The sequence below is a fragment of the Malus domestica genome, chromosome 03 (genome assembly GCF_042453785.1).
Source record: "Malus domestica chromosome 03, GDT2T_hap1".
In the NCBI taxonomy this organism is placed as follows: domain Eukaryota; kingdom Viridiplantae; phylum Streptophyta; class Magnoliopsida; order Rosales; family Rosaceae; genus Malus; species Malus domestica.
Window position 1 is genome coordinate 21,084,169 of NC_091663.1, and position 15,945 is coordinate 21,100,113.

General features: G+C 35.9%; 2 protein-coding genes across 6 annotated transcripts; one reads left to right on the forward strand and one right to left on the reverse strand.

The window, feature by feature from the left end:
• Nucleotides 1–88: 88 nt before the first annotated feature.
• On the forward strand, nt 89–8,057 carry LOC103418026 (non-specific phospholipase C2). The gene is made up of 4 exons (XM_029099997.2): nt 89–755; nt 2,264–2,868; nt 7,304–7,483; nt 7,606–8,057. Exons 1-4 carry the CDS (start codon nt 283–285, stop codon nt 7,914–7,916), a joined length of 1,569 nt encoding a protein of 522 aa, XP_028955830.2. The 5' UTR covers nt 89–282; the 3' UTR covers nt 7,917–8,057.
• Nucleotides 8,058–8,380: 323 nt separating this feature from the next.
• On the reverse strand, nt 8,381–12,629 carry LOC114823966 (hydroxyproline O-arabinosyltransferase NOD3-like). Of its 5 annotated transcripts, XM_070819141.1 has the most exons (11): nt 12,288–12,488; nt 12,146–12,186; nt 11,957–12,058; nt 11,304–11,772; nt 10,611–10,678; nt 10,314–10,515; nt 9,755–9,852; nt 9,597–9,666; nt 9,446–9,517; nt 9,170–9,283; nt 8,381–8,741 (listed from the first exon to the last, which is right to left on the reverse strand). In XM_070819141.1, the coding sequence occupies exons 4-11, from the start codon at nt 11,697–11,699 to the stop codon at nt 8,682–8,684; spliced, it is 1,080 nt and encodes a 359-aa protein (XP_070675242.1). In that variant the 5' UTR covers nt 11,700–11,772; nt 11,957–12,058; nt 12,146–12,186; nt 12,288–12,488; the 3' UTR covers nt 8,381–8,681. The 5 variants fall into 5 exon arrangements, with proteins under 5 accessions (XP_070675242.1, XP_028955833.2, XP_028955831.2 ...); XM_029100000.2 differs by lacking the exon at nt 11,957–12,058 and having other exon boundaries at nt 12,288–12,629; XM_029099998.2 differs by having other exon boundaries at nt 11,304–12,058; nt 12,288–12,572.
• Nucleotides 12,630–15,945: the final 3,316 nt, after the last annotated feature.

The following is a 15,945-nucleotide window of genomic DNA, read 5'->3' on the forward strand; positions in this document are numbered from 1 at the left end:
CCCGGTGCCCCGACCCCAAAAAAAAACAAGAAAAACGAAAAAGCTTGTGGTCTCAAATCATATATTCATATCTAGTCAATTATTTAATGCACCGTCCCCTGCCATCACCACTTGCCCTATAAAACCAGCTACTCACGGGCTCGCATTTCTAACTCTCTCTCTCTCTCTCTCTCTCTCTCTCCATGCAACAGTGATTAATTTAATCACATCACTCACCAAAGCACAGAGATAAAGTCCTTCAAACCAAATCCAATCCGGTCCAGTCCAATCCATAATTCTGAAATGGCCGCCGCCGCTTCCACAACCACCATTTCAATCCTCCTTCTGCTGCTCATAGGACTCAACAGTCCAGTCCATGCCAATCCCATCAAAACCATAGTTGTTATGGTGATGGAGAACAGGTCATTCGACCACATGCTGGGGTGGATGAAGAAAATCAACCCTGAAATCAACGGCGTGGATGGCTCCGAGGCCAACCCTCTCTCCACCACCGACCCCAACTCCAAGCGCTTCTTCTTCAACAACGAGTCTCACTATGTGGACCCTGATCCTGGCCACTCCTTCCAAGCCATCCGAGAGCAGATATTCGGGTCGGATAACACGTCGGCCGACCCTCCACCCATGAATGGCTTTGCTCAGCAGGCTTACTCCATGGACAACACCACCGCCCTGTCTCAGGATGTTATGAATGGATTCAACCCTGACATGGTTGCTGTCTACAAAACTCTTGTTTCTGAATTTGCTGTCTTTGACAGGTAGGTAACTACGTACCAATTCTTTTCTTATCCCGGAAGCGATTTTCTCACATTTTCGTTTTCTTTGCATTCTCATGTTTATTTTGTATATATAAATTGAATAAATAAAAAGAGGACTAAAAGTAAAAATAAACAGAGATGAGACGAAATTTCATTTGATTAAAATCTCTGATTTTTTTTTTCTAAAAAAACACTTTTAACAAAAAAAAAATTTACAAATATTTAACAACTTTATTTTACAATTTTTTATCCTCATAATATAATAATAATTTTTTTTTTTTAAATCACAACAATACCAAATTAGTCTCATTGTTTAAGCTAAAGGAGTATTAAGATTAAAATCTCCTCACGATAATGCTTTCATTTTCTTTACTTTTTCATATTTTCAGAACAGTGAAATTCAGGATTCTATTTTTGTTACCAGAATATGAATTTCTGTGGTAGTAAAGTGATGACATTTTCGATAAAAACAAGACAACTAACATGTCCTGAAATGTCAATCAAATTCATTTTGTTCCACTTTTGTAGGTTGCCATGCAATAATTGCGGTTGGCACTAGTAGTTTCTTAGATTATGACTTCCGATCGATCCGATCGAGCACGCTGTTTTCACTATTTTATCTTTTTATTTTTTTTTTATTTTAATACAAGAGATTATTATTTGTCATTTAGTATTACAGTAATATTTCTTTTACTAACAAGTGAAAAATCTTAGGTTTTTAGGTCTGTTTCTTGTCAAAAACGAATTTGAACTACATTATTGCTAAATCATTATGAGGCTTAACTTAACCTCTCATCCTTAATTTCCTTAGTTCAATAATACTGTTTGTTAAAAAAAATATACAAGAGACTACTACTTTAATTTAACTTTGAACGGAGAGGCAGTGGGTTTTAAAGGAATTCTCTAACTAGCAAAGGCAATTAACCACATACATTTTATTGATCGAAAATGTCATGCTAGAGAAGATTTTAGGTTCTCAATTGGTAGTAGGATTTTGTCCCCTCTAATCCTCTCCTTCAGTCCCCTCTTCTCTTACTTTCCTCTTTTTTACTCTCTATAAAAAAAAAAATTAAAAAAAAATTAATGAAAAGTCCAAAAAAACTTATCTTTTAACGAAAAGTCATTTTTAAAAGTATAATGAATAGTGTCAGTTAAAGGTAAAAATGTGGTTTTTCATTAAAAATGAATAGTACCGGGAGTGTTTTGTTAAAACTCCCTAAAATAAACAGGCAACTTCAGATGTTACATGGTTTAATCGTAATCGTCCAACTAGGAGAGAACTGAACGGGAGAGAGATTTGGAGGTAAAAAAATCCTATTCCACTCCATTGGTGCACTATTTGTTTTTTGTTGTGCCAAATGATGTAACGAGTTTATCTCATCAACCTTATTTATTATTTATCATATTACGTAGTACACTAATGTAACCACTAATGTAGTACAAAAATGTAAGTAGCATGCTATAGTTGGCTGTCCCAAGCAATTAATTAACCTAAGAATGTTGTAAAGGTGGTTCGCCTCAGTGCCATCCTCAACCCAGCCAAATCGGCTCTACGTGCATTCAGGGACATCAGCTGGTGCAACAAGCAACATCCCAGCCCTTCTCGCCAAAGGGTACCCTCAAAGAACCATCTTCGAGAACCTCGACGACGCCGGAATATCCTTTGGAATATACTACCAAAACATCCCATCGACATTGTTCTATAGGAACCTGAGGAAGCTCAAGTACATAGGTAAGTTCCATTCGTACGACACCTTCAAGAGCCATGCAAAGGAAGGGAAACTGCCCGGGTACACCGTCATAGAACAGAGGTACTTCGATGTCAAGAGTGCACCAGCAAATGATGATCATCCCTCCCATGACGTGTACCACGGGCAGATGTTTGTGAAGGAGGTGTATGAGACACTGAGAGCAAGCCCTCAGTGGAACAACACGCTGATGATCATCACGTATGATGAACATGGCGGTTTCTATGACCACGTCCCTACGCCGGTTCGTGGGGTCCCCAGCCCAGACGGGATCGTGGGGCCGGAGCCTTTCTTGTTTCAGTTCAACCGTTTGGGAGTTAGGGTTCCAACGATCATGGTCTCACCATGGATAGAGAAGGGTACAGGTGAGTACTAATGCTCCTTAATTAATTTCAAAATTTTCAGCTAATTAAATTATTGACATATGATTCTCTCCCTTTTTCTATGTTCATATTATTCTAAAGTTTGGAGGCTGGCGAGTACGCATATAGAGTTCCCATTAATAAGAAAGATAATCAATAAAATAGTTCGAAATATCAACACATGAAATTGCTCAAAAAAAGTGAGCCTTTTTAGTATCTGAAGTGTTTTTCTTCTTGGATTACACTTGGACGGAATTGAAACCCATACCTATCATAAACCTTACCCTAACACATTAGCCCACCATACGTCACCGTTACCTTGTTTTTTTTAATACATACGATATTATCTACACTAGAGACTGTAAGTTTTACGATGCTAGCTATAATAATTTGATTCGAATTCGCCTTTTGGCGAGAACTGAATCTAAGATCTCAATCACAAAGTGAAGAAGAAAATTCTAGACCATAATACTAAGTAATTACGTCACCACTACCTAAAATAAGGTTGATCTATATACTTGAAGTTGTATGCCATGATGTTAGCATAGGTTCGTCTTGATTGGGAGAGAATGTATAAAATGATTGCTTGGTTGATAACCTTAGTTAGAAAATAGCATTAACACTATACATAATGGGGATGTTTTTTTATTTATTTATTTTTTTTTTCCATGGACCAAACGTGGGGCTCTGGTTGATTATCCTATGTGGGCTTATTTTAAAGGGTAAATTACACTTTATCTACAACCTCATACAACATTTTCAAAATATTTCACTTTCATACCTCATGTACTATTTTATTTCAATATAATACATCCGTTACATTTTCCATCTAATAATCCGTTAAGAGCTGACATGGCTGCCATATTTGTGCCACGTGGCAAAAAAAAAAATTTATGCATTAAAAATATTATAAAATTTATCCTATTTCAAAAAAAAAAAAAAAAAAAAACCCAAACCCAGAAATCGTCTTCCCCACACAAAATCCCATGTCTTCCCCTTCCCCATCCCCAGCCGCATTCATTTCTTCTCCCTCCCTTCATCTAAAAGCCTACAAAACCCTAATTTTTCCCCCAAATCTCACACAAAATCCTAGGGTTTATTCCCATATCCGACAAAATAAAACAGAAATTAACAAAACCCTAATTTTCCCCCCAAATCTTACACACAAAACTCCAATTAGGGCTCCCTCACAGCAAATCAGCTAGAGAGAGTTAGGCTTACAACATCGACAACCACAAGGGGTAGAGCTTCGAGCTTTGAGCTTCGTTTGCTTTTCTCTACGATTAGATCTCGTTCCTTCTTCGCTCTTCTCTACTTTCTCTCTCTAAAACGTTTCATAGTCTCACAGTTTCTCTCTTCTGTCTCTCTCTGTATCCTTTTCCTTTTTTTCCCTATTTTCTCTGTTGTTTTTCTTCTGGCGCTTCGTGGATCGTCATATTTTAGGCTCCAGGGGCAGGTTTCTTGGCTTCAAGCTTGCAACAGATCAAGAACTGATCTGGGCAAAGCAGTTGCATGGATGTGGGTTGTGGTCGCGGTGCGAGTATGGTAGGTAGGAATGATGCAACCATTTTTTTGTCGATGTTCCTCTTGAATTGTTTGATAATCAGAGCCAATTTATTTTGGATTTTGAAGATGAGGATGATGGGGATGATGAGATTAAAGAGGAGAGGAATTTGGGTGAATGCGGCTAGGGATGGGGAAGGGGAAGACATGGGATTCTGGGTGGGGAAGACGATTTATGGGTTTGGTGTTTTTTTTTTTTTTTTTATGAAATAGGGTAAATATTATATGGCTAATTATATTAGCACCCCACAAGTTGTTAAATAAACCCCACATACTTAATACACCACACATTTACTTTTTCAATTAAAAATTATCTTAATACACCCCACTTCCTTCCCCATAATACCCTCACACCCCACATTCTTAATATACATCTTACATTTTCTACATACACCCCCACATTTCTCAAATCTTGTAATACTTATTTTTAATTTTGCCGAATGATTTCAAATCATCTGAACGTTAGTTTGCCGAATGATTTGAAATTGAATGATTTGAAAAAAAAATGTTTAGGTTCATTTGAACGTTTTTCAATAACAACAATAATGCTTTCAAAGCTACCATGTTGTTTCCATTTTCTTGTGCATATTTTGGTCAAACCAAGTCGACCTGCAAGAAAACATCTTAGAATAGTGCAAGAAAGCACCTTATGAATGCCATTGACTCAATCTACAATCAGTTCGCATGCCATGGTTTTTGAATTATGAGATTCATAAGTGCTAATTCTTGAATTATTAGATTGAGTGAGATTAAATAATTATTGATGTCGTCAAAATCATTAAAACAAAGAAAAATATGAAGTCTTACCTCATGTAAAGCTTTCGAAATACCGATTTTATGTTCCGGTCAAAAATATTTTTTCTCAATCAACATGTTTGTAGTTTCATTGCTTAGGGTTTTATTCAACAATGGAGGGTGGGAGGGGTTTTGATAGTTGAAGTAGATAAATAATACGTTAAAAGTGATTTTGAGTGTATTTAGAAATTTTTTATTTTTTTTAAAACCTAATAAGGTCAAAATTGTAATTGCATAGTAGGGTAAATAAGTTATTAATATTAAATTTTAATGTGGGGTACATTCAACATTTTGTGGGGTGCTAATATAAAATGCCTATTTTTAATGCAAAAAAAATTTTTTTTTTTGCCATGTGGCACAAATGTGGCAGCCACGTCAGCTCTTAACAGATCAATGGATGAAAAATGTAACAAATGTATTATATTGAAATAAAATAGTACGTGAGGTATGAAAGTGAAATGTTTTGAAGATGTTGTATGAGGTTGTAATAGACCTCAAACATGAGGTGGTAAAGTATAATTTACCCTATTTTAAACTATTTAGTACTGGTTTGGTACTGAGTTGCTTTTATTTTAAACATATAATTCAATGTTTAAGAATAAAGTATATTTACTAATTCACTTTTATTTGTTAAGAAAATTAAATTAATGACACATCTAATATTATACATTTTTTGGTCATTTCACAAAGGCACAGCTGTTTTACATAAAAGTTTACCAAACACTATAATACTGTTTTATTTTTTTTCAAAAGCACTTTGACAAAAAAAATTACCAAACACTCTGCTACTTTATTTCACAACTACTTATTTTCACAGCAATACTAAACCAACCTTTTTCGCCATATCAATCCATGATTCCACGCTAATCCCCACAATTAGTCTAAAGCCAATCCAATCCTGTTTATATCAAGAGTATCCATATTTAAGCTACTGATTTCACAGCCTATTAATTAGTCGTCGCGTAACACAAGAAAAATCGTAGAAGTTAAAAAAAAAGTATCGATCATATGGTACCACCACCCTTTGTCGGTACATCTGTTTCATAATCTTATTTGGATTGCTTCCAATTGTACGCAATTGACAAAGAACTTGGTGTCCATTTCACACTGCCTTTTTTTAAAAGATGTGTGGATAGATGGATCATGGCATAGTTAGGAGAGCACCTACAATTGTATGTGTTGTATGGGTTGTCTACATCGTCAATCAACAACGATGTACTTTTGTTGATAACTTGGAGTTCGTTTGGAAGTGTTTTTAAAATATCTGAAGGCGTTTTTTGTGAAATTAATTTTGAGTTCCAAAAGCATTTTAAGTGCCTTTTGGAAAAACCATCAGATATATGCTTCATAAATGAAACATTTAGTGTTTTTCTAGAATCATTTGGATTTTTGCTAAGAATTGATTTAAAAAACATATTCATCATAATTGCATTTAGTTATTTTAAATGCACTTCCAAACAAGCCCTTAATCAGCTAATATATGTGAGGCAGTTAACAGGTTTGTTGAGAGAGAAATGATACACACACCCTATTTAGTCCCTCAAACACCCATGTTTAATCGTGTCACTTATTTTGGTTGATTTAATTCAATCCAATTGACAATAAACAAAGAGGTGAAAATCACCTCCTTTGTTGAGATTGTTAGTTAACTTGCGAGAGGCACATAAGCAAGCACACGGCACAAAAGTAAGATAAATTTAAATATCTTGGAAAGAAAGAAGGATGGCAAAAGTATGCCCAGGACGGTGACTTCTGCACACCATTTTTCACCTTTACATGCACTCTCGATACAGTAATCTAAATAAATTTCCTTATTTTGCTCGTTTATCCAAATTTTGTACGTACAAAATGAGTTGAACTTTGGGACAATTACAGGCTAGTTTAACAGAAGTGGAGTGGCGTTAAACTTAGTTTACTAATTGATGAGAACATTTGTTACTTAATATCATCTGCTAGTAAGCTTTGATTTCGTTGGAACTAATGCTCATAAGCTTTGATCTCTAGCAAAGTAGAATATGTTTAGAATAATAAAAACTAATGATTAACAGCTTATTGTTTGCATTGACGATGATGAATGCAGTCATCCATGGGCCTAATGGATCACCATCTCCAACTTCGGAATTTGAACATTCATCTATTCCAGCAACAGTTAAGAAGATCTTCAACCTAACCGCACCCTTCCTCACGAAGAGGGATGAATGGGCCGGCACCTTCGAAAGCATTGTCCAAACGCGGACAGAACCCAGAACTGACTGCCCAGGTTAGTGTTATTTTACTAGCTATCAAAACAGGAGAAGGTTACCTGTAATGTTGATGCGTTAATCCTGCATAGCAAAAGCATTGACTAACATGTATGTCTCAATTGCCTGAAATTTTTACTAGAGCAACTACCGACGCCAGTTGCCATCAGAAAGGGTGAGCCTAATGAAGATGCCAAGCTTACTGAATTTCAACAGGAGATGATGCAACTCGCAGCAGTTCTGAAAGGAGACAACATATTTACAAGTTACCCAGAAAAGACGGGGAAGGAGATGACTGTCAAGGATGGGAAGAAATACGCCGATGATGCAGTTAAACGATTCTTTGAAGCGGGGCTTTATGCTAAAAGAATGGGAGTTAACGAGGAACAGATTGTCCAGATGAGGCCCTCCCTTACTTCGAGATCATCCAAAACTTCACCAGAACACCCATAGAAATCTAGCAGTGGTTCCTGAGGTGTATATGTATAGAGCAGTCATATATTTATGTAGTTATACAAATCCAAGGAAAGAAATGAAATGAAATAATCTAATGAAGCATTTCATGATGTTCTATACATCGAATTTTTTCTCCCATCTCGATCTCCAAGTTCATAAACTTTATATTTGTATCAGGAAGATAAATTTCCCTCTTTTGAATACTTTAAGCCCCTTCTTAAGCACTCAAGTTAGGAAGTGAAGGCTGATCATAACGCTCAAAGAATTCCGAGTAATCAAACTGCAACATATTCGGCATCTGATACCGTTCTTACTCGAGCTTCACTCTGCCTATCGCCCATTATGTCTGGCAAGACGCTTTTAATCAATCCCAACCCTAGTATTTAGTTTATAGGACAATAAAAAGGCATAAAGATTCAACAGAAAACACCTTAAACTGTTAACTCGTAAACATCCCGGGAAGACAAACCGCAATCCAAAATCTTATTGTGAGGTCAAAGTGCAAAAATTTGTAACATGAGAATGTATGGTATACAAAAGAATTAATTAGCCTTGATGGCCTTCTGTCAATGTGCATCAACAACAAAAGATCATTCTTTACTCACCAAAGACATTCCTTATCTAACTATAAATATTCTTTTGTTACATAAATTTGTATCGACAGAACCTCCCCAACGGTGACAAGCTGACAGCGTTTAAAATATCAGTAAGCAAGAGAAGAACTGATGGGCTTATATCTTACTTTTCATCTCAACCACTGGTTTAGCTGTACCAACCAGGAATGTTTGCAGTAGCCTCGTTAACCATTTTCACGAGCCTTACCTGCATACGAAACATTTATTAACTGGATGATTGAATGATGAATGACTCATATCGTATCATCTCATGACATAACAAGCATGTGGACTCCAGTTATCAGAATGATAAACAAACATTACTTCATATGGAAAATCCCATACATGGTGCACGACTTCTCCCTTTATTTTCGCTAATTAGTAATTCCATTGGCCTGATTTTTCCCTAGCAGTATATTTTCTTTCTAAAGAATGCAGAAAAGTTAAAGTGCATGAAAGCAGACGACAATATTATGCCTTAGATTTAATTCAGCCAAATAATGCACGCACTAAACCGACAAAATATTCGTTGAAATTTTTCTTTCTTGCCAATTAATAACAGCATTAACCAACCACACCAGATCCCGCAAACATATTCTCAAACAGGCCTTTTGAACATATTAGTAATAGACTTACCACACTTTCAGGAACTCCTGGAGGGGGCAAAGAGAGGTTTCTTGGTGGAGGACCACTGAGATATGCTCTCTTGTCAAAACGCCATTCTCCAATCTTACCATAAGTCAGGTCTCCCTAAATGTTGACAGAAAAACTCTTTCAGAAACAAATAAATACTAAGGAAACAATCGTAAAAATACATGCAAAAGGGTCGACAGTGAAATAGTTGCAGTTCCATCCATTAAAAAAATAAAAAAATAAATAAAAAAAAGGAGAGAGATAGAGAAAGAGGGATACTTTTAAATTATAGTCGCAACCGTAAGTATAATGGATGATGAACCTCTTCCCAACTTTCAAATCCCATGGAGGCTGCAAGATTGGACAAAATCAAATTACTTAGAAGAAAAGGATAACTAATACATACAAAATAAAAAATAATCATTCAAACCTGCAACATAAAGTCTTCACGAAGAATATGCCGCACACCATGCAATGCAGATGCCACAGCATATGCATACCTTAGTGCAGCAAAGAAATGACACCAACATCAGATAAAAAACAACACATCAGACCAAAACTAACTTATAATTCAAGCTTAGTACTCACATCTCAAGCACCCATCCAAAAGCCTTATCAGTCTCTAGGTCATCTTTCATTTTCAAAGACACATTCACCCATGTGGGAGCGATTTCCTCCAGCAGGGACTGAAATAGATAACCAAGTGAGCATGCATTTCAAAAGTACGGTTTGTAGTGAATGTGAAACTGTCAGCCTGATGGCACAACTATAAATACGACGCAGAGATGATATAAATACAAGTATAGACATGCAGCAGAGCGATCTATACATAATAAATAATGTTCCATCATTTAAAATCACAACAATTCATAAACCACATTAGTTATAAAATATTTTCTTTATGATTCAAAGGTAAATTGCCAATCTGATGGATATCATTGATTTTCCAAATTATTTTCAGAATTATGCCTTGTAGCAAAAGTAAAATGGTCTGCCTGATTGCAGGACAGCCAGAGCTACGGTGAGGAAATGATAAATCATTTACAAACTGGCATGCACCAGCACACTACCACACTATACGACAATAAATGTTTCAGAATCCATAACCACGTAAACTGAAAGCTATATTAACACTACGTTATTTTACCTTCTTTATGATTACAGGAGAATTGCCAATTGGATCAACATCAGTCACAGGGCCTTTTTCCACAGGATAAAACTTTCTAATTATTTTCTCATTTTCGGTTGGTTTAATGTAGAAAAATGGATACCCTGCTGGATTGTTTCCACGTGCTAAGTTTGGCAAAGGATTTACAAATATGTGGTCAGGTTCAGCCATTAGAATGTATCTGCATTGATCATGACAGACACCAGTTTTCTGATTCATAGTGAGGAAAATTTTACAAGAACTTCAAACGGGAAGGATAGAGAAAAAAGCCCTTACTCTTCCTCGATTGTTGCTTTCTCCAGCCATTGCACAAAAGCCCATGGTCTGTTTAGGACAATATAGCCCTGGATACAACATTGAATTGAAGTCTGAATAATTGGTAGCAGAGATTAAACATTAGTTGCTAAGTCACTACAGACATTAAGTTCTTTAATCTTCTCAGGGACACTAAAAATAAGGAATAAATTCTTTAAATATGTTAGTTGCTAAGTCCCTACAAAGATTAAACATTGTGGTTAGGAAAGCATAAATCTTCCAATTAAAAACAAAATAGTTGCATTTACGATTTACTGAAACAATATAGGAAGAGACCCATTTGACAAATATGCTGGGATTTGATGGTTCAAGTAATCTCCAGCAACATACATTGCATTCTCCATACATAGGAGCCCTCTCTCATAAAATGGAATGATAAATGGCTCTTCTATAACTAACAATATGTAGGGACATTTCTAACATGTGATTTTCTCAATATCAAATTTCTGCCCAACTAGTTTTGTTCATTATGTTAAATACTTGCGATGAAACAACCTGTACCAATAATGCCTTAATGAACTAGCTCATGAAATAAGTTGAAACGTTATACAAACAGCATAAGCACAGAAGAAGATTACAACTTAGAAAGAATGGCAACTAAATAGCAAGTAGAGAGAGAGAGAACTGAGACAAAGTGGCAAAAAATATTCTCACCCGATCCAAGCCCTCCGGAAGAGGATCAACCACAACTGTTGGAATCTCCTCCGTCAAATTGTCAGCATTTCCAGAATGCAAAACTCGAGTGAACTTTCCCATATCTGATCCAGGCATATCTTTTACCTTGTTGTACCAGTAATACATGATCCGACACTGCCACTGGCTATACGGAGCATCAGTGGCTGTAACAACAACATGAAATTTTGGATTCTCCGCCTTCGAGGGCCGCTGAATCACAGGATCTTCCAACCGGTATTCCCCCAAAATGCCCGAGTAGGAGGCCTTGTTGTGTATTATAATGGTTAACAAATTATAAGTTGCAAAGAAAAAACCAAGTGCTAAAAGCACCAAAAGTACTGGCGATGCACGTCCCATGCTTTTTCTCCCAATCATTCTTCCGCCTCAATCCAAAATGCAGACTTTAAATCCCCAATGTAGAACACAACTCATTACTTACCTACAAAATCTTTTTAAAACAAACCCATTAATCCCATCGATTCCTCCACTTCTGAGCTCAATTACAACGATATAAAAAAGCCACTCTTATTACAATAAACCCATTAAACAATAAACAATATCCTTTCCCAAAGTTCTACTGAATCAAGCATAAACCCAAAAACAAGCAACCGGCATTTCTGCATTACGATTACAATTTACAAGAGAGACAATAACAAGTCAATGCATCGGGTTTGATGTTCGAAGAGCAGCACAGCCACCAAGCAATCCAACGAGCATAAATATTAAGTCCAAAACTAGAAAAACAAAACAAACAAGAAGTTGGAAAGTTTCCAATAAATCAAACAATCAGAGCAACAAAAACAAAAAGGGAAAATTCATACTTGAGCTACAATTCAGAGGAATGTGAACTGGACACGCAGATCTACAGAGAGAGAAAGCAAATAAAGCAGGATAACTGGAAACAGTTTATAACCGAAGAAACAACTTAAAAGAGCAAGATTATGAAAGGAAAGAGCAATTGACCTGTTAAAATTGCAGGTTGGGAGTTTCTAACAGATGAAGGTTTCCCTTCTCTTCTCTTCTCTTCTGAGGGACTTGGAAAATGAAAGAGCAGCGACTCGGAGGTTTTTTTTTCAACGCCACCTATAAAACTCGGAGGTTTTTTTGGATTGGTTTTTCTGACATAACTCAGCACTTGGGACTGGGAGGTCTGAAAAGTCGGATACTGAATCTGTCTGTATAAAGACCCATTTAAAAAGTAGGATACTGAACCATCCTTTGTTGTTTTTTTGGGGATTTTCTTTCTACGATGGTCCCTAGTATCGAACTCTTGATTTTGTAACTGCTAGATGTTTGACAAAAATTAAAATTTAACGGTTAAAAGTTAAAAATATAGAATACTTCGTAATATCATAGAATTTTTTGTTTTTTTAGTTTTATTTACGATAATGCTTCTTGAAACTCAATTTGAGTCTCACTTAACACTCTAAAATTCAAATAGTATACCTTTTTTCTTTTAAATAAATGATAGTATCTGCACTAAAAGAATTAGGGAGTGAGTTAAGCTTCACACTGGGTCAGCCATAATAATGTGGTTTGATTTCGTCTTTGACGAGAATCGAATCTAAGACCTCTCACTTACAAGTGAAAATGAGTACTACTATACCATAGTACTAAGAACTAGCTTGGTATTGTTGTGCTTTTTTAAAGAAAATAATTGTTTCCATTGTACCGTGATAATAAATAGTTGCAATGTTGTTGATGAAGGAAATTTTGTGAGAAACATGTTCATTTGAGCAACATCTATGGCATGCAATTAACAATTAAAGGTGGAATCATGCTTGTATGCACTCAAAACAAAACATTACCCATGAAATTCAAAGCCTAGTAGTTATGTGAACCAAGACTCAACTCAAGAACAAAGTGAGTTGATAAATTTTATACCTTTGTTGATTCTTCTTTGCATAAGCAAAGGCTAATCACCCAAGGAGAGGGCCTTCATTCCTTGCTTCTTAGCTCCATGGATTTCTTGGATGAAGATGGTTGAAAGGATTCTCCAAGTTTCCAAAGTTGAGAACCTCTAAGTCTCCACACCAAGAAATGACTTGAAGAAGAGATGAGTGACCTAGAGGAAGTAAGATTGCTAGCTAAAATCCTCTAGGGTGGCCGGCCTCTTAGAGAGAAAAGGGAGCTTGTGTTCTCATCTTTTCTCCAAAAGAAACCCTAAGGATGAAATGGCTATAAAGTTGCTTTTATACCACCTCATAATGGAGTGGCAAACTTGCAATTAAGCCAAGTTCACTACCCCTCTCTATATGGCCGGTTTTCCCAAGCCTTTGGGCTGTTTTGGGCTTCTTGAATTTTGTTTGTTCAGTTGTCATACAACTTAAGCTAATGGGCTTGACGATTCGAAAACAAATTTGGGCTTTAAGGCCCAAAACTAACTCAAGGTTTAAAACAAACTTATTCGTTTGATTAATTAACATATTAATTAATTCTTGCCATAAACAATTAAACCATTTAATTGTCCTTACTCATCTTCGTTGTTTCTTCATTCTCTACCTTACACGGTGTACGATCTATTAGGTTCCTTTTAGCGAGGCAGTGGGTGATTAGAACTCTTTCAAATCGATTGTGAATTGAAACTTACTTTCAATTCTCCCTTTAGTGATTATACACGTTTAGGGCTTCCACAAACCATGAGTGACACCTAGCAGTATGTCATGGTTACCCAAGCTAATCAGAAGAGGTGGAAAACCTATTCAGTTTAGGATTACAATGCAATACGGTTTTTCTCTAATACAATACTCTTGACCACATTGTTTGGTTTGATAGTTTATTCATGTCTACTATCCAATGTGATTCATTTACTTATATGATTACCTTGAATGTGATTTGGAACGACTTCCTAAATCTCATTCATACTCTGGACAAAGATTCTTAATCATATCATAGAGTATTCTCCTTCAAACTGTTTGAAGGTTAGAGATCCCTTGTTGCGCATTCACTTGTCCATGGCTAAGTGGCTTAACCCCAATTATGTCGTGGACATCTTCGGATGGAGTGACTTTGACATAGTCAAAGATCAAGGACCTAACCACAAGACAACTATGATGCCTCAGGTCAAAGGACTACTTTGCATTATCCCAACCATGAGTTCTCATGTGACATGAGTATGAGAACTCCTTGTTGATCGCGTTCAGTGAACTCATTCTCTATTGAGCACCTACGTACTTGTCTTGGTGTCAGTCACACCAATGACTCGAGACTAGTCACTCTCCCTAAGAGAGGAATTAATACGTACTGATCTTAACGGACTGTCAATGCCTAATTGGCAATCCTATGACCAGGAACGTTTAGGATATGTATACGAAAAAGAATGGTCTCATGAATCTAACTTCTTTAGATCGCATTCTCCCAATTACATATTCCTTGGACTTATCGTTTAAGCGTATAACATTTATATGAGACGGCTTCAAACAATAATCTTTGCCCTTTAAATTAAACTATATTAGTTTAACATGTGAAATGTCCATAAAGTATCATCATATGATTGGTTTTAGGGCACATTTCCAACAATCTCCCAGTTGCATTAGAACCAATCAGCTTGGTCATCAATGATGATACCTCTTCTGTAGTCATTTCAAAAAATGGCTGAGTAGTAGGCCTAGACAATGGATATCTATATGTTATCCATAGAAGCAACCTTGAGAATAATGATGTCACCATTATACATGATTCTTAATCATGTGGTTTAGTCTTTCATTTGAGTTCGGATCATGATGAGACCTTGATTCACTGGCTTGAGCTAGTGCCTCATTAGTGTCATAGTGTCGGTACACTAGAGACACTTTCTGGTTAGAACCGAATAGAGAGTTCATGAATGAGCTTTCTCATCCAAACAACATTGTTGTAAGCTTCTATATGGCAATATATTTTGCATTCACAATGGAACACACTAAAATCATTACTTTTAATGTTTCCATCCAAATATCTCTTTAGTCATAATAAAGAGATATTTGATTATCTCTTTATTCATAATGAAGAAACATCCAATGATGGATTAGATTCATAATCTAATACATTTACGCTTCCATTACGTTACTCTAATTCTTCCTCATTCTTGAGGAATCCTTCCTTTATTATTTCTCAAATACTTAAGGATTCACTTGACAGTTGCCATGGTTTTGATCTTGGGCTTGCATTGATATCGTCTTGTATCGATCTTGGTACAACTCATATCAACGTTTTTCATACAATATGAAATACATAAATCACCTTTCTGCGTATACATAAAGGATTCTATTTATACATTATTTCTTTGGAAGTCAAAGGGTACGTTTCCTTTAAGAAGAGCTACCTCCTAGTCTCACTAGAGTTGTTCTTCTGATTGAAGTTTATCATCATATGAGAAACTTCCTAGCATCTTTTGTCTATCATTAATGCTTAATATAATCCAATTATATCATGAAATCTATCATTATAGATTTCCATCCCATGTTTATAGACTATGTCTCCCATATACATTCTATCGTTATAGAATGTTTAAAATCATAACTTTAACGAAAAAGTATTCTTTTCATTTCCAAAATTAATATATCATATATGTATATATTCAAATTTAGGAACATGATTGACTCCCACTAATCTTTTGTAAACCTAGTAAACAAAAGATTCATTT